The 26,527-nt window shown below is 40.3% G+C and overlaps 4 protein-coding genes across 4 annotated transcripts; 2 read left to right on the forward strand and 2 right to left on the reverse strand.

Moving 5' to 3' along the window:
* Positions 1-195: 195 nt before the first annotated feature.
* LOC117731389 lies at positions 196-4,554 on the forward strand. Its single transcript, XM_034533719.1, has 6 exons — positions 196-414; positions 1,211-1,848; positions 2,393-2,500; positions 2,799-2,860; positions 3,527-3,787; positions 3,979-4,554. The coding sequence occupies exons 1-6, from the start codon at positions 284-286 to the stop codon at positions 4,015-4,017; spliced, it is 1,239 nt and encodes a 412-aa protein (XP_034389610.1). The 5' UTR covers positions 196-283; the 3' UTR covers positions 4,018-4,554.
* A 2,197-nt stretch (positions 4,555-6,751) lies between these two features.
* Positions 6,752-8,965, reverse strand: rplp2 (ribosomal protein, large P2). The gene is made up of 5 exons (XM_034533754.1): positions 8,852-8,965; positions 7,442-7,565; positions 7,307-7,355; positions 7,120-7,215; positions 6,752-6,879 (listed from the first exon to the last, which is right to left on the reverse strand). Exons 2-5 carry the CDS (start codon positions 7,562-7,564, stop codon positions 6,803-6,805), a joined length of 345 nt encoding a protein of 114 aa, XP_034389645.1. The 5' UTR covers position 7,565; positions 8,852-8,965; the 3' UTR covers positions 6,752-6,802.
* A 4,019-nt stretch (positions 8,966-12,984) lies between these two features.
* Positions 12,985-15,006, reverse strand: LOC117731183 (adenosine receptor A1). Its single transcript, XM_034533360.1, has 3 exons — positions 14,889-15,006; positions 14,470-14,802; positions 12,985-13,621 (listed from the first exon to the last, which is right to left on the reverse strand). The coding sequence occupies exons 1-3, from the start codon at positions 14,918-14,920 to the stop codon at positions 12,985-12,987; spliced, it is 1,002 nt and encodes a 333-aa protein (XP_034389251.1). The 5' UTR covers positions 14,921-15,006.
* Positions 15,007-19,147: 4,141 nt separating this feature from the next.
* Positions 19,148-21,213, forward strand: LOC117730998 (adenosine receptor A1-like). Its single transcript, XM_034533108.1, has 2 exons — positions 19,148-19,547; positions 19,803-21,213. The coding sequence occupies exons 1-2, from the start codon at positions 19,219-19,221 to the stop codon at positions 20,446-20,448; spliced, it is 975 nt and encodes a 324-aa protein (XP_034388999.1). The 5' UTR covers positions 19,148-19,218; the 3' UTR covers positions 20,449-21,213.
* Positions 21,214-26,527: the final 5,314 nt, after the last annotated feature.

Below are 26,527 nucleotides of genomic sequence, written 5' to 3' on the forward strand. Positions count from 1 at the left end.
TATATCTCGGTTACTCAAACGGCCTATAGACTGGGCTCGCCTCTGATAGGAAATGGCCTCTGCGGCTTTCTACTTCCTGTAAAACGTGGCCGGCCGACCTCGAAGGGGAAGTTCGACAGCAGAAGTGAAGCGCCGCGTCGAAACCAAAAACATGACGTCTGCGCTCTCACGCGCCAGGAAGAGTTTTTTTTTTTCCTCTTCTCCGTCCTCCGCCCACTTCTCTGAGTGACGTCAGCGGCTCCAGGTGAGGCAGGAGGGGCCGAGACGTGTGCAAAAAAAAAACATGGGCGGAGACCCTGAGCAGGTAGACGCGCTACCTGAGAGTCCCGAACGCGTCACACGACGCCTGAGTCCTCACCGTCGACGGGTCTGCGCGCGGAGCTCCACCGTTCTTCTGTTGCCGAGGGAGAAGAGGTGAGTTCACAGAAACAGCAGCTTTCGTCCAGGAACATGTAATGGCGACAGACGTTTGTTTCTTGCTTTCGTTTGCACTGGTTCCTCTTATTCCTTATGTTTTTAGAGCCGTTTGAGAACGTTTCTGCCCCGCGCGACATCCAAAGATACATTCATAATACAATATGACGCAGGAATATTTGTGGTCCACGTGGACGAACAAGTTGTAAACAAGCATTTCGCTATATTTGTAGTTTTAAAGCTGAAACGACGAACGAGATTAGTTGGTCACTTTTTTTGATAATTGCTGAATTGTGCAAATAATATTTGTTTGGTTAATGAACTGAATACCTTTTTACGGTTTTCTTCTGCTGGTCAGACAAAACAAGTTATTAGTCGGCATGGGCTTTAGATAATTGGGGTTTTAAAATATATATATTTTTAAGACCAAATGATTAACCGATTAAACAAGACAATAATTACTTTGATTATCAATTGATCTGCTGATTATTTTGTTATCGTTTTATTTTTAACCAATTTATTTAATCATTAACTTAATTATTCTTTATTATGGACTAATCTTTTGGTCGAAAATAGTGAAAAATGCACAGAAGTATTCCCTTTTTATTATCACATAAGACAATTTGCAGTAAAAGCAGCAAATCCTGGGACAAGCAATTTTTCTGCCGATTGACTTATCTATCAATCAACTAATTGTTATGGCTACAAAGGTTTCTTCCAAAGAGTTTGTGGAGCATTTTCTCACAGAAAGTATTGTTAACCTATCGTATGTGTGATGTTTTTCTTTTTCTTGTAGTCGTACAACCATGGAAACGCATACAAAAACACCACGGCTTCCTATCGGCCAGCTGATTTCCGTGCCTCACAAGGATACAATGCGTCTCCTGGAGGTGTACGTCAAGCGCAGCATCAGCCTCAATGACAGCACCCGGGGGAGTAAGAGGGCAACGGGGAAAGAAAAGTGGGTGATGATACCGAGAAAGCTAAGACGACATTCCAGCGACCCTTCCCTTCACTTGGGCGGTGGACTAAACAACGGGAAGATCGGTACATTTTCCAGGGTGGAACCAGACCAGCCGGGACCGGGGGAATCGGAGACGGGTCCGGTGGAATCGGAGAAACCCGTGAAAAAACCCAAGAAGAACAAGAAGCCCTCGCTTTGGAAAAGCTTCCTGGGTATTTTCTCCCGGAAGGTTAGCGAGGAGAAAGACGACGAGCTGGACGCTACCCCGCCGATACCCGAGGTCCCCTCGGTAGCAGAGGCCTCTGACAGCGGGGACGCCTGCGTGCCCACAACGACAGTCAACTCGCAGAGAAGGAAGTTATCGAGAAGTAAATCCCTCAGAAGAAGGTTCTCCAAAAGGCGGATATCGATGACGAAACCAAACAAAGCCGGTCGAGATCTCAACCCCGCCGACATCACTCGAGTTCAAGGTAGGTTTAATAGTTAGTGGATGAGTGGGCTTTAGAAGAAATGACAAATACGATTACATTTTTCAACACCCCGTTTACCAGAAATAGTGGAAATCTCTTTGTTGACCTGATTTCAACAAAGAGATTGTTTGCAATCTCTTTGTGCAAAGTCACGACTGTTTGCTGTGCTGGCTCCTCATTGGTGGAATGAGCTCCCCATTGACATCAGGACAGCAGAAAGTCTCTACATCTTCCGTCGCAAACTAAAAACACATATTTTTCGACTATACCTTGAATAGGGAAGGTAGAGCCGTAGTAGCACTTTAGTAGCACTTAAATGTCCCTTACCGATAGCACTTTGTTGTTTAGCACTTTAGTAGCACTTAAAACGGCACTTACGGATAGTACTCTGTAGTTTAACGTTATTGAAGAAATTGTACTTGCTTGATTCTTGTTGTTCTAAGTTTGGACTCATGGTTTAATGCACTTATTGTAAGTTTGGATAAAAGCGTCAGCTAAATGACATGTAATGTAATGTAATGTTGTAATTTTGTTTCTTTTGCAGCCGTCAGCGTGGAATCCACGTACAATTACTACGAGAAGGTGACTGAGGAACTGGAGAAAATTGTGCACGAGGTCCAAGAAAATGAGGAAGTTGAACGTCTCTCTGATGGTGAGAAACGGGTTTCTTTTTCACTTTTAAATTTCAAGTGCACCATGAACGCATCATTAGAATGCTTTCATGTTCATTTTCACCGCAACTATTGTGATGAAATAAAAGCCATTCGGTTTAATTCACACCGGACAACAAATAGCATTTCTCTGATAAATGTATTGTGTCACATGATGAGCAGCGTACCAGTCATTTCTCTTAGTTCTGCATTACGATAGTAACTCGAAGATTAAATCAATCCCCATAACTTCATGAGTTGTTCAGCGTATTGATCATACTTCCTCTTGTTTGCTTCTAGAGGAAGTAATCGATAGGATCATTGCTTTGACAAAGGAGGAGGGTGATGCCATCGATGACAAGGTTAGTATTCATTTCTGTTTTGAGGTGATGAAACTTTGTTTAGCTTTTTATAACGTGGGAATATTTACATGATCATTTGCTTCCAATGCTTCGGACAAATTGGGATTATTCACGAGAGACTATGTAATTAGTTAATGAATGTATGAAGTATATTGGAGCGTCAGCAGTTTCTACAGAAAGCGAAACCACATCAATGAACCATAAATGGTGTCATAAAGTCAAGCTCATAAAAAGTATAAACTCCATGACACAAGTTTTTTGGAAAAGACACCATTTCATACATCTGTTTGTCATGAAACCTGGGATTCTTTGTGAATCAGCTGACCCTTACCTCCGCAAGAGTTGCACTATCAACGCCTTTTCATCGGAGAGTCACAAGGCCCGCTATCAAAACACGACGTGCCCCGTGACTTGACTGGTTATCAGGCAATGTGATGACATCGCCTTTGGGCTTTCAGGAACTTGTGATTCACCACCGTTTAGCAGCATTTTTTTTTAAGATTGATCTTTAAAATTATCAACAGATTAATCGATAACGAAAAAAAGGGAACTATAAAATATGTATTACAGGTGATTCCATGTTTTTTTAAATGCGTATTTATTCGCAGTGAAATCCCTGATGGGACAAAGCGTTCCGTCTTTACTGACGGCTTTCTTCTCCTCCAGCTGAAAGACAACCCGACCCTGAGCAACTTCTTCAAAGGGATGTCGTACTCTTCCTTCCAGAAGTTGGCCGACGCGTACCTGGAGACCGAAACGTCGCCGGCTCACAATCCTCCCACTGTCCTGCCGACGGCGCCGGAGCTGGTGAAGTTGGCCTTCACGTTGGACTTTACAGCTAGAATTGCCGGGCTCTCCAAACAGAACTTAGGCCACATTACTGGCCTGGGGTGCCGTTATCTGCACGATCGATTTGAATACCAACAGGTGGGAATCAGACCTGTTGAAAGGAGACAACACTAAACTTTAGAGATCGACAGCTTTGGTGCTCTTTTTTTATTCATATTTAATCTGCATAATGATTGAGTTTCTATATTTAATAAATGTGCAGCGTATGGCGCCAACGTATACAGCCACCAAAATGTGGTTTGGTTTAACACTTTTGTTCTCTTTTTCAGGCGTGTACAGATCATCCAGGGTCTGACAGTGATGACTGAGAGACAACCCGGCACCAAACAATGTGGTTAAGGATGTGTTGCAACTATGAATTCCTCCTTTTTCAAGAACACAAACGCAACCTAGCACACATTTTAAGCTAATATTCATTTGGTATATTCATTTAACTTTTACTGTTTTTTTATCGTAGAAAAGTTGCGCAATTCTTCTGCAGTTTTTTTTCTGATAAAAAAAAAAAAACACTTGAATGGCTTTGGTAGATTTTTAATGTTTACTTTTCAAAGTGTGAATTGTAATATCAAGTACAGTCTTAACACATGGCAATATTTGAGAAAAGTAGATTCTACAATGACAATGAAAATGTGATGTTCTTTTTTTTTTTTTTACAAATCCACCATTGAATTCTATAGGTTCTTGACATTGATTTGCAATGCGATAACCTTTAGTTGTATATAAGCTCGACTCTGTGCAATATTTGTTTTACATTTCTAGGGTTGTAAAATAGACTGACACCATTTGGTTTTTTGCTATGAATGCTGGCATCCATATCACATACTCAAATAAAATGTTTAATTTAATGCTCATATTTGGTATTTTTTGTTTTTTTCGTCATTATGAAACCATATATCACTTTGTGCCCAGACACACACCGTGGGGAAAAGCAATTAGCTCACTTTTAATGTCCAACAGAGTTCATCGCCACAACAGACTGCTCGGAGAGTTGTATTTGTAGTTCTCTGCAAGATTGTATGATGTCACGATAACTTTGAGCCGATTGCTCGTAAAACGTTGTCGCTTGTGTTTTTTAACAACTCCTTCCAGCCCACGGTTATGTAAATACAGTCACAATGCAGACACGTGTCAAGGAGATCTGCGCTCAACTGCTCCTTTTAAGGTCTATTTTCTTTTATACCAAGGAATCCATTCCCCCTCCTTTTGCTAGAAGAGAAAGGGAGATTTCATTGAATGAGTCATGTCAAACAGCTGGAGGCTAACACCGGATTTGCTTTCAGATGGGAGTATCCTTTAATAGAGCTGCTAGTGTTGGTTGAGTTGTGTACACAGCATTTGTGTGTGTGTGTAATATATATATATATATATATATATATATATATATATATATATATATATATATATATATATATATATATATATCAATCCTTGGTTGCAGTGTGTGTGTGTGTGTGTGCGTGTATATACACACACAATAGGCAACCAAGGATTGCTAGCATAGCAACATTTGAAAGGGGCACACTTCAAAAAGGTTATGAAATTCTGCCCTGTTATATAACAGCTAGTTGCGTAATAGACCAAAAGAGACCTTGACTCGGCCACGTCTCTGTAGTCGTACTACATACCTTCTGAACTGCACGCAAGAATTATAAAAAAGAAGAATGAAACAAAAACAAGTATATTCCTGCAGGACTGAAATGAACATGTCCCGGTAGTAACTGCCAGAGCTGTATGTAGTGTGGGCTGATCAGCTGAACGTCAGACGTGTTTGTGTGTATGATATTTGTAAAGATTGCTGACCGCAGTGTAATTATGAGATGTGACAGTCTTGTCAGGGACATGCTGGATGCGTGCAGTGATGGCTCTCACCCGTGGAACAGGTTCCCAGTTTACCCCGCCAGAACTAATGGGCTCACAAGGGATTCTTGTGCATTCTGCAGCCAAGCGCTAAGCAACACGTTTACAATGTACGTCAGGGAAAAGAGGGCGGCGGAAGCGACTGGAGAGAAAAGAGAGACGTAAATGCAAATTGGTAAGAGAGATCTTTGAATTCATATGTTCAAGTGTCCTTTTTTTTTTTCACGCTCAAAGCTGTAACTTTTTTTTTACTTTGTTAACACACAAAGCAAACGGGAAGTGCAGGTGAACAGTTCCTGGACATTTTACAGTCACATTTCAGAATTGCACAACAGTGTTAAGTTCAGTGACACAAAATATCTGTCATACGCCACGTATCCAGTGACTTCAGGGCAAATGTTGCATCACAGGCCGATACCTAAAATATGTCAACACGTTAATGACGCCTCTGCTGCTCTCCCAGTTCTATGCTTCTGGACTGCAGCATTTATTCATTTAAAAGGTACACTTTACCCATGAGAAACTTCTAAATGGAAATTACTTGAATCCTTGCTTATTGAGGAACTTTACCAGCTACCTGACCTCTTCTTTAAATTTGTCAAGAACCTCACCAAAAACACTTCCAACTTAAGTCATCTTTGTATGACTGGAAATAAGAATGAAGCTGTGAGTTGTCTAACCACCACATCTTGAGTTTTAGTGACAAACCCCTTAATTACATATGAAAAACAGCATTTTGTTTCTTTGATTGTTTAAACAGGCCTGTTTTTACTGATGTTTACCAACAATATCGATGTAAAATAAGTGTTAAGAGTCCATAGAATAGATTAACATTGGCTGTTAAATACATGAAATGACCAAACTGTCCATAAACTGCAAAGTGGCAGCAGGTTTTTGAGTTGTGGTGGGACCCTGTGTGGGATCAAGTCTTCTCCCTTTAAGCCAGAGCCATTATGTGGTTTGGGCCAACAGCTGGCCACACTGACCACATGCAGGGTCCCGATTGCCTAATGATGGTGATGACAGGTGGCCCTGTCTGGACTATTTTTAGCTGAGGACAAAATAACTGTTAACCCTGAAAGCCAGACCATTTATTTTGTGAACCCTTATTGGTAATATCCTTTAAAATTATAACAATTTGTGAGAGCTATTCTAAACCAATTATAAGAGGACACAAAAACAATGTAATGAGTGTAAACCTTTTACATTTTTATTGCTTTTTAAACAGAACACAGATTAATCGAAGAGTCCGAAGCCCATATCTTCGTCTGACTCTTCCGATTCATCTTTCTTCTCTTCCTTTTTCTCTTCCGCTGGAAACGAGACGGTGGAAAAACATCAGTTAATACTTCAGACGCCAGGAAGAATATTTAGCAGCACTTATGTCCAATATAGCTAACTTTTGTTGTAGAATTGCTAAATGCGGCCACAGTGTCATTTGCGAGATCCATCAAAATGCAATAATATACAATAATGCAATTTAGAACTTGAAGAAAGTCTGAAGACATCAACATTTATCAAATTTAAGCTAAGTATGAGGGGGGTGCACATACCAACAACAGGCGCAGCCCCAGCGGCCCCAGCAGCAGCTGCGACGGGAGCCGCCGCCACAGCACCACCTGCTGGTACGGAGGCTAACTTAGAGAGGCCTGTGGACAAAGGAAATAAATATTCATTTTAGTGCTATTCCATGTACAACATCTTGAAAGCTTCAGTGCATGTTCACTAAGAGGCCTTTACCTGAGTTCATGACTTCATTGATGTTTTTCCCATTAAGTTCACTAATGACCTGCATAAAGAGAGAAATATAAGATTCAACTTCAGCCACAAAAACTTTTTAGTAATTTCATAATATGGCGTTGTTAAATGGCCTACCTTGTTTAGGCGTTCATCCTCAGCCTCAATTCCTACACTGCCCAAGATGGCCTTGATGTCCTTTAAAGAGGGGCTGGTGTTTCCACCGAGCACAGCCAGGAGGTAAGCGGCCACGTAACGCATTCTGTATTGACAGACAAGATGCACAAAATTAACAATTTGTGTGTGACTATGCAAGTTATGCAACTCTGACGTCAAGAGAGGGTAAAACAATAATAAGACTAGCCGCATCTCAAACTACAGGTTTGCGTGTCTTACAAGCTGATGGATCTTTATCATCCATCCTAATAAAGTGAGTAAAAATACACCACAAATAACTAAGGAAGACAGGATTATATTTTAAATTCACCATTTTATAACAGCCGATTCCCTAATTTTAGAGAAGAAATTATTAGTCTATCTTGATAAATTCAAGCAGCAAGAAAACATGATTGTTTTTCCAGCTAAATTGCCCAACATTCTCTGGTTCCCGCTTTTCAAATCAATAAGCTGATGAGGATATGGTGTAATTCCTGTCTAAAATCAGTCATTATTTTAGGGTTTTGGATAGCGATGGCCATTTGTCACTATTTTACGATGATGAATTGTGCAAATAATGAAGATGGTAATATTTTTTTGCAACATTCCATTATCAATTAAGACAGATTATTTTCTCAATGGTTCGTTTGGAAACTAAAATGCACAAAAAGCCCAAGTTGATGTATTCCGATTGCTTATTGTGTCAACAAATCAGACATTCAGTTCTTACATAGAAGACAAAGGAAAACTGTACTGTCAATGTTACCGAATAGAAATATATTTTCTAACAAAAAAGTATTCTAATGTAAAATTATCATGCTGTCTTTCCGCATGCTTTCTCCACTTGGCAGGTTTATTTTTTAACTAACGTTAAACACAAGGTTGCAACATGGTGGCGTGGCGTTACACACCTTTAAAGTGAACTTTGAAATAGAAATACAAAACGCAGGTATAAATAAAAGTAAAGTCCCATGTACGGGCTGAATATGGTATTCATCGCTGCAATAAGCGAAGGGAGGAGCCCAGGTTGACGTCAGTTTGAGCTGGTCCTATATTTAAACTACGCTTAGACTTCCGTCAAACACAGGAAGACAATAACCAAAGGTCGGTGTTAAGAGGAACACCGTTTTAAGCTGTAACGCTATTTCTCCAGCAGTGTCACTTCTGTGCCGCTGTGATTAATTTGTGATATAAAGCTAAAAGAAAAAAACATGGCGGCCAGTGTTTTTCTAACGACAGCTGCCCTCCATTTGTGACAGCGGCTTCTGGTCCAGCAGCGCCGCGTTTTTCAGTAACTAAAACCGAGCCTCGAGTACGTGTCGCCTTTTAAAAACACAGTTTGACGTCAACTAATTTACACACGCATGTTACATTAGTCAAATATGGACTTACTTTAAGTCTAAACAGACACGAAACGTCGGTCACGCTAAGAAGAAATCCGCAAAGGAGGAAGAGGAAAAACCGGAAGTTATGGAGGAGTGTAGCGTGTTGATTTGATTGGTCCATTCTGACGTACGTCAGCGTTTCGATAAACCAATGAGAACGAGTTTAAATACATGAGTTAAAGAAATGTATCCATTTATTCTATTATTTACTAAAACCCTGTGCTTATCTAGTATTTACATTACAACTTTCTGAATATAAATAGTGTGTTATTAAACTCGTTGCTTTATTTTAATATTATTATTATTATTATTATTAATAATATATATCCATCCATCCATCCATCCATTTTCAATACCGCTTATCCTCATTAGGGTCGCGGGGGCGCTGGAGCCTATCCCAGCTGACATAGGGCGAAGGCAGGGGACACCCTGGACAGGCCGCCAGTCCATCGAGGGCAAATAATAATATATATATTTTTTTGAATTATTGTTGTAAGCAATGCATTGAAATAATCCTCAATGGAGACAAGCTGTTAAACTGTATACCACACGTGTGCACATTGAGTGGTCGAGGAATTCAGATCCTTGACATGAATGGGCTGTAATACTTGAAAAATAGTCTTGCCTTGAAAGTGCAGTATGTAAGTATAATGAAGAAAATGTACTTAAAGTATTACAAGTAAAAAGTACTCAATGTGGAAAAATATATTTTTTTAAAACCTAAACCTCCAAATTATTATGAAAATTATTATATATTAATTAAGAAATAAATGAAAGGAAAAGCAAATCCTCAGATTTGAGAAGCCAGAACCATTAAATGATCGTCATTGTTGCACTAAAAATGACATTTTCTGTCAACTTGTTAAATGGTGTAAAATGTCAACAGTTTATCTGATAATTTTTTGATATTAACAGTACAATCTATCTCTGAAGAAAAACGGTGTATTGCAGTGGTGCCAGAGGTTTTGATACATTTTACAAAAGTGAAAGTAGCAACAATTAATGTAAAAATCCGTCATAATATTGTTGACGTATACATGTAGCATTCCTGGTACTTTAAGTATCATAAGTCATTAGGCAGCAGAATGATCCCTCTCAGATTGTTATATTATTTTATAGGTGTATTATTACTGATGCATTGTGTAGCATATTGATGTTAAAACAATTGGGTTGGATGATCTTCTATGTATAATTTAAGCATAATCTGATTTGCAAATCTGATTTGATTGTAAATGATAAGTAACTGGTCATCTAAAACAAATGTAGAGGAGCAAAAACTACAATATGTGCCTCTAAAGTAGCTTTAATGTAGCAAATAATAGAAATACTTAAGTAAAGTACAACTAGTTCAAAACTGTGTAGTAGGCAAGAGCTCGATTTAAACCCCTTGAAACCTGATATTTCGCTATAAGTTGTCCCGTGATTTGCTTTAAATGTGGGAATGTATATGCCAATATTACATATTCTGTGTATATTCCAATAACAATGTTATGATGTTTTTAAAAAGAATTGTTTTAACACATCCAGTAAAATTTTACAATGCATGTTGCAATGTCATCAGTCGGAACAGGACATCCTAACCAGGATATTAATACACAAACGAGAACAGTGGAGAAGGTGGAGATTCAGTTGATTGCATCATTTATTTCCATTAATTCACCATTAAAACATAGTTTAGAAATCATCATCAATACATTACTGTATCTCTAGTTAATGGAGCTATAAATCTTTACTGGGCAGTTGTAATACCACAATGTAGAAAAAACAAAGACATGATGAAGTGGTCACCTTCCATTCACAACCTACAATTCAAAAACCTCCTCCTGTCTCTCCTGGTTGAAGAGCCAGTCGAAGAGAAAGACCACCAGATCTGAACCAAACTCTGCAATCTTCTTCAAGTTTGTCACATACCACATTTTATAGACACATTCTCCCAGTAACAGCATGAGGAAAATGACCAAGAACCCGAGGAAGATGCGGTCCATACAAAAGTTTGCTTTTTTTCTGAAGGTCCACTGCTCCCAAGGTAGCGCATGCTGGGCTTCATAGTATTTACCAAAGTGTATCAGGGTTGTGTCTTCGCTATCCAGCTCTTCCTCTGGGGCCTCCAGGTCTTGGCCACCATCTGCTTCGTCTGTGTCAGCCATTTGATAGTGGTTCGGTGCTGTCTGAGGATATAAAAAAATATTTTGGAGACTAAAATACAGATATACAGTCACAAATCTTTGATTTTGCAGTAGTTTTTTTTTGGAATGAATGTGAAGGGTCTTACCTCCAAAGAAGATTAGTTTAGGAAGAAGATGAGATGCTCACACAAAATTGAGACTCTTGGCTTTTCTTTGTCTCGACAGCTACACCATTGTGCCCCTTCAGCATTCGACAGGCCACCAGCCACGGGAGTGTGTGTTGCGAAGGTGGTAAAGGCTTGTGGGTTATGCAGTACCTCCCTCACTAAGACGAGGGCTGGGGATTAGACCACATCAGCAGTTTCAAATCCCTCTTCAAGGATGAAGGCGACAGATGGTGACATACGTTTTGATATGACGCCAGCATGTTCATGTGTGAACGCCTCAGGTGGGCGCAGCATAAATATGGGAAAATAAACCCACATATCAAATGACAAAAAACATTTATACATGCATATTCTAAACCAGATTCAGATTAAAGTCTTTTTTGTTGTCTTCCATTAAGTTCTGTGAGTGCAAGTGGTGTTACATGGACCGAAACAAGGCAGAAGTCAAACTGATGACAAAGCAGAACTGCTTTAGCCGAAGCTTTAGCTTTAGAGTTGGAATAAATCACTTCAGCATAAAGCTCTCTGTGTAATTTACTCAAATGTCTGCCACAGCTATTGAAATATGCCTGAAACTGGCTGAATTAGGCAAAGTGATGCTGGCATAAAGACTAATTTCCGGATTGCTTTTGATGTTATCAGAGTTCTGTTCCATTTGGTTTAGTGACTTTATTGTTAATTGGCATTCTAGGCAGGGCACTTCCCCTTCTCTGCATAATGAATGGCTTTCTGTGAAACATAAAATGTCGGAACACACTGTCCTCTCTATTGATCCGACCCAATATATTTCCTTCTGTTCTTTTTCAAACTCAAACATCCAATGAAAGTTTTTGTAAAAATCTGACTTTTCAATTCAATTCAGTTTATTTTGTATAGCCCAGAATCACAAATTACAAATTTGCCTCAGTGGGCTTTACAATCTGTACACATAGGACACGGATCAGAAAAAACTTTTCACTGGGAAAAAAAGGGAATAAACCTTCAGGAGAGCAACTTTTAGCTATGCTATAGCAGGCTGTCTGTCAATCACTTGATCCAAATAAAAACATGTGTATCTGTGTGATGGATTGTCATGATAGAAAGTACAGACGTATATGGCGCCCAGAGGGAGAATCCTAATGGTGACTTTTTTTCTAGCACCACCAGCAAGTCAAATTCTTGAAAAACAGATGCTAATTATTGAATGTTAGCGGGCTAACACCCTAAACTAAGATGGTTAAATATTGACAAAGTCTCTTTGACAGTGGGTTCCTCCGTCCGTCGCCGTCTTGACAGTGATGACACAGCCTAACTCTGAAAATGAGTGTTGGCTCATTTCTCAGCACTGGAGGTTGCTGGTGGCATTATACCTGCTTAGCATCAGCATGTTGGCATTTAGCTCACAGCACAATTGTGCCTAAATACAGCCCCACAGAGCTGTAGATTCTTACTCTTGTTTATAATGTATTTGCATTGTTATGAATGAAACGTCGGTATATTAAATGAAGAAGCTAAGCATGTTTAATCTGGTATATTTCAAGCTCTTTGAACATGAAATGTGTGTTGCATCACTTATTATGTTGACATATTTATTATAATTCAATATGAATCAATTAAGGAAACCGTAAGTGAAAACAATCAATGCATGATTATAATAACGAATGCATGTTATCATTTTTATGATTGCAGGCACATTTTCTTAAAATCAATCTGTGTCAGAATGGGTCAGAAATGAACTTGTCCCGAGTCTCAATGAATTGCTTTGCTTTTGTGTTCGTTAATAGGTTGATATTTCAAATATCACATAATCCCATGAGTCTCATTGGTGCACCATCTCGCTGTCTGCCACAGAGGTGCTTCAGTCCTTGTTACAGGTTTACATCCACTTTCTCCGTCAGGGCCGGTGTGCTGGTGGGACACCGGGTGGGCTCCGCGGGCTTACATAACATGCAGCGGTGACTGATCTTGATCAGTGTGACACGGAACGGCTTAATCCTGAATGCATAAACCATTGGGTTGAGTGCTGAGTTCACGTGGGACATGAAAATACCGAAGTACATGGCAAACTTGGGTATGGTACACTTCGGGCAGAAGAAGTTAATGGAGTTCATGATGTGTATTGGCAGCCAGCACACAGCAAAGAGAAAGACCACCAGGGCCAGAGATTTGGCCAGCTTCAGCTCCTTCCGATAGTACCTTTCTCCGTCACACGTGGCCTCGGCGCGCAGATTAAGCTGTCGCCGGATGACCCTAAAGATCTCGGCGTACAGGGCGATCATTATGGACAGCGGCACCACCACCCAGCCGAAGAAATTGAAGTACACCATGTAGTCCATCCTCATGACCGCTGTGAATTCACAGACAATGTCGCTGGAGCTGCTGAGGTTTCCTTGAGCATTGCGGTTATTCCATCCAATCATTGGAACCAATCCAGTGAGGAAGGAGAGGATCCAACACAGACAAACGGCCACATATGCCCTCCTCTGGGTCACTATGGTGCTGTACCTGAGCAAAGTTATTGGAACACAAATAAAGACAAGTTTATATTTTAATAAATAAAATGCATACATGCATACTGCCCATCCACATTAGCATTGTTTTTTTAACGCGCCAGCAAACAAAAAGTAATATGGGCAACTGCCAAAGTCGTGTAACAAACTGTGTGCTTGTGTCAGTTATTTAGGCAGACAGGAACGTTTTCATTTACTTAAAAAGCTTTTGGTGTCCAGCCCATTGATTTACATTAAACCAGACAAAGATATATGGCCATGTCAGACACTGAGAGTCACCTCCTCCGCTAAAAGCATAAATGTTTCTCTCTGATGCTAAAGGCAATAAAAAAAGAAACTCTTAATACTATTAGGGTGACTTTAGATATAAAAGGATATTCAGGAAATTACATTTTGCTGTTTAACGAAGGAATTCAACTCTTTATGTTGATTCTGAGAGACAATTTGGTAATTGTGGTTAAAATAAGTCAAATGTACTGAATTTGACTTGTGTAATGAGGGATTAATAGAATTATCACGAAAATATGATTGTGAATAAATAGCACAAATGTCAGTTATATATTTCAGAGGCTATTTTTATCACGAAAGCTACGACGTACTAGATAATGTGTGTGAAAATGACACCCGCTTCCTATTACGCTCAATCATGAATATTTTATTGTTCTTACCGTAAACAGACATTAATAATTACAACAAATTGATATTGTCATGCTTTTCTAAACAATGTCTTCATCACATCCACCGTCCAACACAATCTTTCTGTCAATATGTCTAAATCCTGAGAAAACAAAAATTACACCTCTTTAAAAGGAAAGTAGTAACCGTTTAACAAAAGTTCCTCACTTGGTGGGAATCTTGACACGCAGGTACCGGTCGATGGCGATAGCCAGCAGAGAAAGGATGGAGCTCTGGGTGATGATCAGCAGCAGACAGGACAGGAAGAGGCAGGTGTAGAACTGAGTTTTAAATCCCAGACTAATGATAATAGCCAGAGGGATGACCAGAACCCCCACAGCGATATCAGCCACGGCCAGAGACACAATAAAGCAGAAGGTGGTGTTGCGGAGAGCCCGGTTCACACACACAGCCAGCACCACCACCACATTTCCCACCACAGAGGCAAGCGCAATAGCCGTCTCAATGGAGATGTACATCATGTCCACATGTTCCCGAACCCTGATACCAGGAGAAGAAGACATTTTTACCTTGGCTCAGATTGTTAAAAAAAGAAAATCGGTAAATTGGTTGTTAAAACTTCATACCTCCACTTTGGGTTTTGAGTCAGCAAAAACATCTTCCATGAGGTATGTTCTCTAGCTACATGAAGTACATTTTCTCTTTGTCACATATACACAATTAATCCTCAGCATGTTGTTCAAGCTTTGCGCAAGACTGGATTCCAGTGCATCGCTTCCCCTCTACATCCTTGCTCGCTCTCTCTTTCACTCTCTCACTAGTGTATAAAAAAGGTTCATGAAATTGAGGGGAGGGACCTTGCTATCTGCAGTACCCTGCAGCAATAGTTTCGCTCACATGAAGCATGTGTGTGCGTGTGTGGTTTCTGAGAGGAGCCGTGGTCTCCTCGTAATAACTGACGAGATGCATTTTGATAAGGGCGTTGATAATAAAAAAGCTCTCAGCTTAAGATGGATGTGCACTACAGCTGATTTTTATCTTTTTACATGTCCATTGGTAATAGCATGCCAGTTCAATGCCAGAAAAAAGTAGCTTGAGAAAGAGAATCGACTGCACTGACCAACTAAAATCTCCTGCTTGTCCTCGTCGCAATTTTTCACCAACCAAACTTAAGGGATCCATTACAAAAAATGTTTGTTTGTAACTGATGCTTATCTTCAATAAAAACCGTAGCGGCCAATATGTTATTTGATTTGTGTCCAGTATCCTGAAAAATCATCGGTCTCGACTGGATCTAGCTTAGGCGAGAAATACAGAGAACAGAAGTCATACATTCATCTTTTTTTATCAACAGCTTGAGTAACGGGTCTGGTTGGGTCAGGTAAGCCCAAAGTCGGGGGCCGATTGCAGAGCTATCTTTTGTTCAGTGAAAGCTCCAGCTTCAGGAGTCTAGGTCAGTTTGTCATGTGAGGAGAGCTGGATGCCAAGGGGGGTTTCCAGTGGAGCAGAATTAGAGACGACAGACCGGCAGTAGGAACACAGTTACCGGGTGCATCACCTCTGGCGTCTTGGTTTTCGGAGGCCGCTATATTCGTTGAATATAATGTGGAGTCTGGTGGAATATTCTGCGGTGCTTTCAGCAGCTTGTTGTCTGCAGGCTGTTATCTTGGACGTATACATTTTTAGTGGGAGCGCTGTTTGTAGTAGCTGCACAACTTCTACGGGCACCTTCCGTTGGGCTAAACTCTTTGCAAAAGACAATGAGCTCTTTGCCAAATGTTGTGTCTGATGTTTGAGGGTTTGGCAGGTGAGCTAACGCATCAGTCATGTCACTGTCAGTCCACGGTCTATGAACCATGACGATACCTTCTGGGCCTGCCACTTGTACCATCGGTATGCTCACAGGGTGAAATCGTCTGATTTGGGGCCGCGCCCACTACGTGTGTTGTAGTGATGATGATAGGACAGGTCAACGTCAGCCTCTCCAACTGCTCCTCTCTCATCTTGGCTGGAGTCGAGCATCTCAGTGAGGTTCCTTATACCATCTTCCGCAGTCCCTCAAGGATGTCTCTGGTGAATGAAGAAGAGAAGGAGCTGCTCGCCATGTTACGAGTGTTAGGCGTGCTGGTGATGATTGGTGAAGGGACAGTGGAGGATGAGGACGTGACAGGTTGTTGAATGATGGGTGGAGGCATCGCAGCGAAAGGGTTGTGATGAGTTGTGACATGTAGAGGAGGTGCTCCTGGCTGTCCTGGGATGGGGTTAAGTAGATTGGCTTGTGGTGGGGGTGGAGGAGGTGTCTGTGCTCCCTGCTGTAGCTGTTGCCCGGCTTGTGGCAGGTACGGTGGGGGGCATGCATCGAGATCTGGATCCAACATTCTGTTTCTGTAATTTGAGATGTAATCTGTGGGCTTTAAAGGTAAAAAATGACGTCCCCATTAAACTAAACTGCACTCAATTTCGTTTGGAAGGAAACTTATTTTTGGTCGCAGGTTGAAACAAATAAAATAGGAACATGTTACAAAATTACGCAACAAAAGTACTTTGTTAGTTTTAGTAACATCTGTGTGTTTCATCACACAAACTAAATGAGTGATACACATTTTTTTTTAAATTATGAATGTTTCTTTGCTCTTTCTCATGTGGGTCAATTATTGTTGGATGTTATCATCTTTAGTGTGACGACTCATGTCCCACTTTAATCAAGCAAAATCAATAAGAAAGACGCATTGGGTAAATTGGAGTCATTATGGCGATTAAGGTTAAATTCCTCGTCTATTCCATCTACTAACTTTAGCAAATTCATATTTTAATGCAGTAACATATGCTGCAAAACCCTTTAATGCTTTCGTCATGTACGAGCAGTTATGGTATTGTAATCAACATATTTAAGTGGCGCTTCTTTTCTTCTTCTGCACATTTCTTTTTTCAAACTGCAGGTAGGAATTTGATCCAAAAGTTCAATTACAATTATTAGTTCAATTTTTGGCAGCACGTATCACTGAGCAGGCAATCAATGAGATGGTCTTCAGTCGCTTAGGGAAGCAAATTTAATGTCTGCCAGTAAATATACTCGCTCCGATACAGTCTGACTTTTTTTCTAAAAGAAAGCGATGACTCAGGATGTTGTTTTAGGACATAAGATCTCAGGCTCTGGTCGAAGCATTAGAGTGTTCATGAAGAGACACTTAATCAGTTTTATTAAGGCTCTGCATTCATTCGCTCAGGTGGCATGCATTATCCCTTCTAATCTGAAGACGCAGTGGCTATCAATGTCAAAAACACTGAACAAGTGCTTTTGAGTGCTGAACAAACATATTGGTTCAGCACTCAAAAATATTAAACTGCATTTGTTACACTTGCATTGTCATTGCATCCATTCCTTCGTTGCAGTTTCTTTTTCGCCTCTCGGATCAGTAATGTTTCCTTTCAAATTTCTTCTAAATATTTTCCTCCCATAATCAGGACATTGTAATTATATATAACAGCACAAAAAAAGAAGGCTGCCATCCAAATATTCACATCTGAGTTGAGATCATGAACCCGATCAACCTTCCAACAACATCAGCAATACATCTAACACGTTCTGTGAAAAAGGCTGTCAGAGGCAGAGTGGGGCGGGTCTAATATTAAATCAAACTAATGTTAATAACAGACAAATGCTAATGCTGTGAAAGAGGTAATTTGGCATGCGGATGAGAATGCACTTCAACATTTACAAAAAAACTCTCTCTCATTGCTATTGCACCATTGGTAAAACTACCGCGTGCCCACCCCTGCATTAGACATATGCCATCATAGATTACCATATACATCATATATATATATATATTTCTTCCACTGATATTCCTCTACAGAACCTTTTGTAGCACCACCCCACACAACATTATCTATGAACAGACGTAATTAATTTGATTATGGTCTAGCAGGGATCCGCTGTGCCACAGGGATTACATGACAGTAGAGCTTCTGTTACCGGTTCCAATTAACATAATTATTCTCAACATCCTCACAGAGCATCCCAGTTTAATGCAGAATTACTTTCACATAATGACTCTACTGCTACTCTGTCTCCTTTTGTGTCAACCTCCACAAGGATAGTGTTCAAATAAGCTGATTGGAGCGTAATAAAAAAGGAACTCAGGAATATTAAATGTACCCAGCTCGCTCTACAGCCAGTGTGTGGATGGGGGTTGATCTTGTGGTTCCTTCTTTGTTGAGTGTTGTTCGGGGGTAGAACTGCTTGATAAAAGCATTTTCAACAATAACTATCCAGTTCCTTGTGGTACTGCTGCTATCATCACTTTCATATTTAGCCGTTTATTGTATTTGTCATATGGTGCATTTTTTTGAAAATATTGTTTGCTTGGCTTGCACATATCTTTTTGTCTGTCATGCCAGCTCAGTAATACTTAGACTACATTTATGCTGAGGCATTATTATTACTTAAAACAACACAAACAAAGTCACAAACTATGACTATCACTATGACCTATCTCTTCCAAGATTTAATTTACCTAATTATATGACTTCTGAACATCATTTGTAGCAACATATCTTAAATATGGGCTTCATAACAAAGCTGGTGAATACATTAGCACGTGCACTTTTCAGTTTTAAATGTCTGGGTGTAATGCAACAAAATATGATTGTATTTATTTTTTGTCAGACCTGGCATAGCATTACAAATCAAATGCTACCACATAATAACAAGCAAGCATAATTGCAAAAAAAACTTGCAAAAAAGCCCGCAAAAAAGCCAGATGCATAGCTTGCAGACAAAGTATCTTGGAGTGTCATCACAACTTGGAATAGAAAAAAACAGCGTGACCAGGGACTTCCTCAAAGGTTTCACAATACCGAGATGAATGATAAATAGCACAGCTCATTCAGGCTCAGACTCACAGAATGTTTAGACGCCATTAACTATCAAACATCAGCCCGATAGGAACCACGATGGATGTGGAAGAAGTGATCTACACGTTGTTGGAGGTGCTCATCGCAGTCAGCTGCTGTCTTGGTAATGCTTTGGTTGTTTTGGCGCTGTGGACCAGTAAAAGCATTCAGCAGCCCACCTTCAGCCTTATTGTCTGTCTGGCCGTGGCCGACTTCATGGTTGGCTGTGTGGCCGTACCGCTGTCCGTGGTGGTGGACGGGCGAGTGAAGACTTCATTCCACGGCTGTCTCTTCATCAGTTGTGTGGTCGTCCTGTTGACCCTCGTCTCAGTTTTGTGTCTCACGGCTATCGCAGTGGACCGCTTCCTCCGGGTGCATCTCCCTCTCAGGTAAGACTTTTTTCTGGATTGTTTATTGTGCCTAGAAACAGTCTATTGTGCTATTAAGTTTGGCTTTGAATCACAAGGTATGTATTTTTGTATCTGTTTCATCACAACCTCATTTTTCACCCTTTTGCATGGCCTACACTGTAAAGGCACTGATTCAATTACTTCATGATTGTTTTTTATATAGTTTGTAATTGCATCGTGAATTTATTGAATAAACAGTTGGTTAAATCAATAATTTAATGTTTTTCTTTTTAGGTACAGAAGGACTGTAACACAGAGACATTCTCGGCTGGTGGTAGCAGCGTGTTGGCTCGTTCCAATACCACTGAGTTTTTCTCCCATGCTTGGATGGTACAACCATGAAACCTTGTCCAAGTCGACCAACTCTACGATTGTCTGCCGGTTTATAGCTGTGATGCCCATGTCATACCTGGTTTACTTCAACTTCTTTCTCTGCACCCTCACACCTCTGTTGGTGATGACCGTGTTGTACGGCTACATCTTCTGCACCATCCGAGGAACGCTTCGAGAGAAACCAGGCAACGGTCCCCAGAAAGAGTCTCAGAACTACCTGAAGAAAGAGAAACAGCTGGCAGGGTCTCTGTCTCTGGTCTTGGCTCTGTTTGCCCTGTCCTGGCTCCCTCTCCACATTATGAACTGCATTGTTTACTTTGGTGGGCCGGAGGATGTACCAGTAACAGCTTTCCATGTCGGCATCCTGCTTACTCATGCTAACTCGGCTGTGAACCCAGTCGTGTATGCGTTTAAAATAGAAAAGATCAAGACAGCGTACCTGAACCTCTGGAGACGGTATATCGCATGTGGAGAAGAAAACCAAGAATCTCAGACCAGCCAGACGACAGACAACAATCTTAGTAACAGTAACATGAACAGCGTGTAGCCAAACACGAGTAAAGGAAGAGTTCCTTGTTTGTTTCTTTGTTCTTAAGGAGCAGGTTTGATTGACACTCAAGCATAATTAAACATTTAAACATATTCACATTGTGTGAAAGTTTAAGATGGCAGTTACAGTATGTGAAGTGTATTGAAGCCCAAAGGCTACCTTTTTAATTGATGATGTTCTGTGTTTTCAGTACAGTAAGCACATCTTTAGCGGTTTGCACTAAACGTTCTGTCATTTGCCATGTTCAAGAATGTGTGTGTGTCCTGTATATGTGAGCATGAGTGTGTGACTGTTGCGAAAAACTGTCTTGCAGAGAAAAAACTTCCACTTGTCTGAAAAGCTTTAGTTTAGTTTCATAATACTGTTGTTGTTTTTTTGTTTCTGTTCCAGTTCCAGTTCTGTTCTTCATATCCTTTTCAACCGAAAGAACACTGTTGGAAATCACCTTCACTAACAAAAGAAAAGAGCCTTCATACTAGTCGTCTGTCCTTAACTGATAAATTCTTAAACATGACACTTGAACAGAAAAATACAATGTTACTTTTTAAGACTTGCTGTGTTTAATCTTTTCGTATCAGACAGGTGTGAGCTGCATGGCAGAAATCTGATTATAATATTTCGTTATTTCAAAACACCACAACACCACAAAATGCAACCTCAAAGATGACCAAAGAGTTGATAGATAAAATAAGATAAGATATGTACTTTATTCATCCCCAGGGGGAAATGTTTACATATATAAAATACAATAAAATAAAAATACCAGGGCAGGACATATTACATTTAAGAATTTAAATAATAAAAGGAAATGAAAATGTAAAAAAATAAATAAATAAAATGAAAGTGTATATAAGTAAAAAGTGAAAGCGGGGCAAGGTTTATTTATTGAAATTTAATTTGAGGAGGATCTGGCCAGAGGTGATTAATTTCAGTTGGCAGGAATGTTCTCCTGTATCTGTCCTTGTGACAGCGGAGCTGAAGCAGTCTGTTGGAGAAAGTGCTCCGCTGTGCCTGCAGTATGGAGAGGGTTGAAGCAAAGTTGTTAAATTTGACTAATTTTGTGACTGGCGAGTTAACTAGCTAGCTTTCTGATTCCTCCATGCTTTAATGCTATATACCGGTTACAGAAAATGAGAGATGGTGGCTGCTGGCTCAGAATAGTTCGTCCATTACACCCTGCTGTTTCCTAGCTGCAGGGAGTGATGCGGAGGGACCACACAGGGCGCTAGCGAGGTATATATCTTCTCATTTGTGGTCTGATAAACAGTACATTTATGAAATTCATGTGTTTTTCACACCAGAGATGAACTGCTCTAGAGTTCATTTGATGGCGGTCCGAGACAAACCAAGGGGGTAAACGCTTCAGGGTTCGGTTCAGCCGGACCAAACAAAGCTACTTGAACGTATGCAGCCTGAGAATCTACCTCTATTTTCTTCTGGTCATACAGTATGTAATGAATTTGAATAAATAATAAACTTGTGTTTATTGTCAAGTAATAGTCTTTTATGCGCCGTATCTGAAGAAGCCGCCCAACGCCTTCATGTTGTCGCGGTAGTGAAATCAGGACTCAAGACGAGCTAATTAAAATCAATCAATTAATATTTATTCAATTGTAACGGGAGTATTACGTCCAACAGTTAAACATACGTGCACGGTCCCAAATCTAGCTAAATCAGCAAGGATAAGGGCAACTTTGCAAAGTGCGCACTCAGCCTATATTGTCCTTAAGGGCATTTTTGATTGGTCGACTATAAGGTGGAGGCGGCTCTTGGTTTAGACTTTCTGAGAGCCTCATTGGAGCACTGGATGGTCCCACCCTCTAGGCTCACGGATCATCTGGCCTCCAGGTGGCGTAGCAGATCAGTGTGTGTGTATGTTGTCATTGTCTCTCAGTTTTAGGGAGTAGGTCAGTAGGTGATCTTTATCTGCGAGCAGCCTCCTGCACTCTATCTGAACCCCTGAACTATGTGGAGGAGAGCTCTAGCTAAGGTATTTATGGTGAGCTTATCTATCTGGGTCCCTGAGAATTGTGTGGAGGAGAGTCTTCGTAGTATAATTTATACGTGTGCTTAACTAACTAAGTGGCGTTTTATGGCCTTCCTATGTGTCTTGTTTCCATCCTAGTTTTTAAGTATATCATTTTTCAACAATGTTCATGAGAGAGCAGAGGCCAAATTATGTGGCCCAAATGAAGACTAGCAGGTGTGCCATGGTCAACACCATTCTAGGAAAGAAAGCACGTGTGTTTGCTCTGTGAGACACTCAATGCGACACAACCTTCATGACAGTTTGGTAAAAGACTCTGCAGATGTGCTTGAAAACTCGTCAAACTCTAAATCTTCACATCTTGACAGCAACTTTTGATAACTTAATGCAAACTGTTAGGACACAAATGCACCGTGGGAGTTTGTGGGAGCCCGCTCTCATTAATATTGTCCTCTTTCCACAGTGGAAGTCTCTGTCCAACAAAGAACAAGCCAAGTATTACGAACAGGTCAGTGGTGAGAAACGCCTCCACACTCAGTGCCACCCCAGCAACAATTACGTACGTATGTACAACTAATGTTAACGCCAGAGTACTACAGCTTATAAAGCAAAGTCACACGGAGATTCAGCCGAGGCGGCGAAGGAACACGGGGAACCAGAACCGGCGTGGACTGCGGCACGGAGGGCTTTATTCCTGTATTCCCACAGAAAGAGAAAGCGTGTGAAGCAGCACCACGATGGGCCTTATGTAAAGAAGCCGCCCAACGCCTTCATGTTGTTCATGAAAGAGCAGAGGCCAAATTATGTGGCCCAAATGAAGACTAGCGGGTGTGCCGTGGTCAACACCATTCTAGGACAGAAAGTATGTGTGTTTGCTCTGTGAGACACTCAATGCGACACAAATGCACCGTGGGAGTTTGTGGGAGCCCGCTCTCATTAATGTTGTCCTCTTTCCACAGTGGAAGTCTCTGTCCAAAGAAGAGCAAGCCAATTACTACGAGCAGGCCAATGGTGAGAAACGCCTCCACCCCCGGCAACAATTACATGTACAACTAATGTTAACGCCAGAATACTAGGGGCGGCGACGGAACACGGGGAGCTGGAGTCGGCGAGGGAACACGGGGAACCAGAACCGGCGTGTACTGCGGCACGGAGGCTGGGTCCATGATGGTTTGAAAATACTTTGAAAATAAACTTTATTCTTCACTTTAACTAGTGGAATTATTTAAATTGAGGAATGACCAAAAAAAAACGACAGGACTACCACAAGCGATCTCTAGGGATCTAACCAGGACAGACCGACACTGGGGAATGAGACAAAAAGGGTTTAAATACACAGGGAAGGTGCAGGTGGTTTGGACACAGGAGGAAACAATCAGGGACAGGAAGTGGAAGAGGACACGAGAGATGGGGACTTTAAAATAAAACAGGAAACAAGACACAAAAAACTCCAGATCCTGACAGTAACAGTTCTTGAAAAACAGTTCTTGTTTTTTTCTATTTTTTTGTTAAAATTAAATGCAAAAGTAGCAGACTTCATTACCCTGAGTAAATAAATGCTAACACGTTGGTGAACCCAGTTATCCAACTATCACATACTATATTCCAGTATATGATAATATACTGTTCCAATAAATTAGAGTAGCTGCACCATAATATAACTGTAAATTATTGGCGTCTCTGCTGCCAGTATTTTACCGTAGTTTAAACATCAGCCGCAGCCAGGAAAATGACAATTGGGTTGGCGGAGGTAGAGAGGAGGTCCCACACCGCAGCCCGGTCGGCATGACCCCGTCAGCCAGTCAATGGCTATTGGGTCAGGAGGGTAGAGGCCACACCTCCTGAACCCAGCCATCGCCACTCTCCGATCCTTCACCCTCTGGTAGGGGTCTCTGAGGACCCTTGAAAACTCTTCCCTAGAAACAGGAAGCAGGGTCTCACAGCCCACAGATCTCATGTAACACCTGCGATACATCAGGCCTGCACTATATCTATATATAAATATTAAAATCACAGTCAATGTGCTGTTCATAAGTGAATCCATACCATAGCATCCTGTGGTATGTATTATAAGATGTTAAATGCATATTATTCATGCAGAAGGATCCTATCATTGGGCCTCACAAGGATAATATCTGCGTTTATAATATGACTATTTCGGGGCTTTCGCAGGTTCACAGAGGTTAGATAGTATGTTATATTCATTATAATGCATTGAACTAGTCGAGGGGTCGGCAACCCGCGGTTCCGGAGCTGCATGCGGCTCTTTAGCCCCTCTGTTGCGGCTCCCTGAGGCTTTGACAAAAAAAGAATATATATATATATATATATATATATATATAAATTATATATATTTATGTATGTTTTGCCCAGTGGACCATCATTCAAAGGGAACACCTCTTATCTGTGAGTTGTGTCACTGTGTCACATCCTATTACGTCGCTGTCAAGCGTCTTTCCCTGCAGGTGGCTCATCATGATATGCAGACCCACGCCTTCGTTAAACTGTCAATGGATGAATAAATAAAAAGTCACAGAGAAAAATACAGTTTAATTCTGCGTGGACGTATTCATTTGCTTTCACTGCCAACGATGCTGGCTTACCTGTATTTATGAAGGGCCGTTTAGGCCATAACTATTGAGACACTCTCACACTCACTACTGAAACACTTACACATACATACATACTCTGTAAATACTCTTACGCATACATATGAGAAACACACATGCATACATATATACTTCTGTGTCATATACACATACATATGAAATGCTTACATGCATACAAGTGAAACATGTATACGTATCTATCTGTTTTCAGTTATATGTATGTACTAAAAATATACTAAAAAATAAACTACAGCAATATTGTATTGTAACTGTGAGCACTTAGTGAACAAAACAGATCGCTCTCATAGATCACAACTAACATCCCTCCACCTTTCACCTAATTCATAAAGAAGGTTCAAGATGACGCTGCTCATATTGGACGCTAGGTCCAGTTCCTTCATATGCATCACTTGCTCTGTTCATTTTGAGGGTCCTAACAGGAAGAATGACTGTAATGCTTTAAAATCCTCACTTTTAACAGGGGTCCAGTTGAGAATCTCAGGCAATGTACTCGGACAAAACACAACTTCAATCTTTTAAGATCAAGCGCTTCGATCTTTCAACAATAAAAGTACCACAGCGTAGAATAACTCAAAATCGAAATATACTTATTGTATGTAAAGTAAAAGTACTCATCAGGCCGAAACATATTTATTATATTATTGGATTATAAATATTGGTCATGATTGGTTCATCATTTTAATGTTGCAGCTGTCAACGGTTGAGCTATTCTAACTAATTTGTATATTGTAATCTATCCTCATACGTCATAATTTCTAAATGTATTTTTTTTGTATTAACAATCTTAATCTTCAAAGTAACCAATGATGAAAGCTTTAAAATCAATGTAGTACTATAGAAAGTAAAACAACCCATTTTTAGGGTAGATAAAGAAAATGTAGGAATAAAACAACGATAATTAATAGAGCGTGACTCATCACCTCGGATATATTTGAGAAAATAGTCTTAGCTAAGATTGCGTTGTTAAAATAAAATTTTGTATAATAAGAAAGTGCAAACAGAAGAAAATGTATGATCATTTCAACAAGTTTATATTAATCATCATAATGTCTATGTTTTCTTTGAATATAATTCAAATGTAATATAAAAATGTCATGGCATATATTTAAACCATCTAACAACATGTACTTGTACATCTCCGTCTGTCCACTAGATGGAGACATTGATCTGTCCAAATATTTAGGGGGCAAACACACAATAATATGACTGGATAAGACTATGTCGCACTATCTTTTCTGGGTCAGACCTCCTAACCATTTGTGGGACGGAGCTCTGGTCATTCAATTGAATTATTCCAAGTTTCTGTTTAATAAATACTTAAAGACATTTAAGTGTTTGGACTAAAGCTGGAAGTATTCTGGTGTCCAGATGATTGCTGTTTAATTTTAAGTTTGCCGACAGGAGGAAAGATGTACTAATTCATGTTTTCTCCATAGGTCAACCTTTGTCCGATTTATGA

The sequence above is a fragment of the Cyclopterus lumpus genome, chromosome 5, assembly GCF_009769545.1.
Source record: "Cyclopterus lumpus isolate fCycLum1 chromosome 5, fCycLum1.pri, whole genome shotgun sequence".
In the NCBI taxonomy this organism is placed as follows: domain Eukaryota; kingdom Metazoa; phylum Chordata; class Actinopteri; order Perciformes; family Cyclopteridae; genus Cyclopterus; species Cyclopterus lumpus.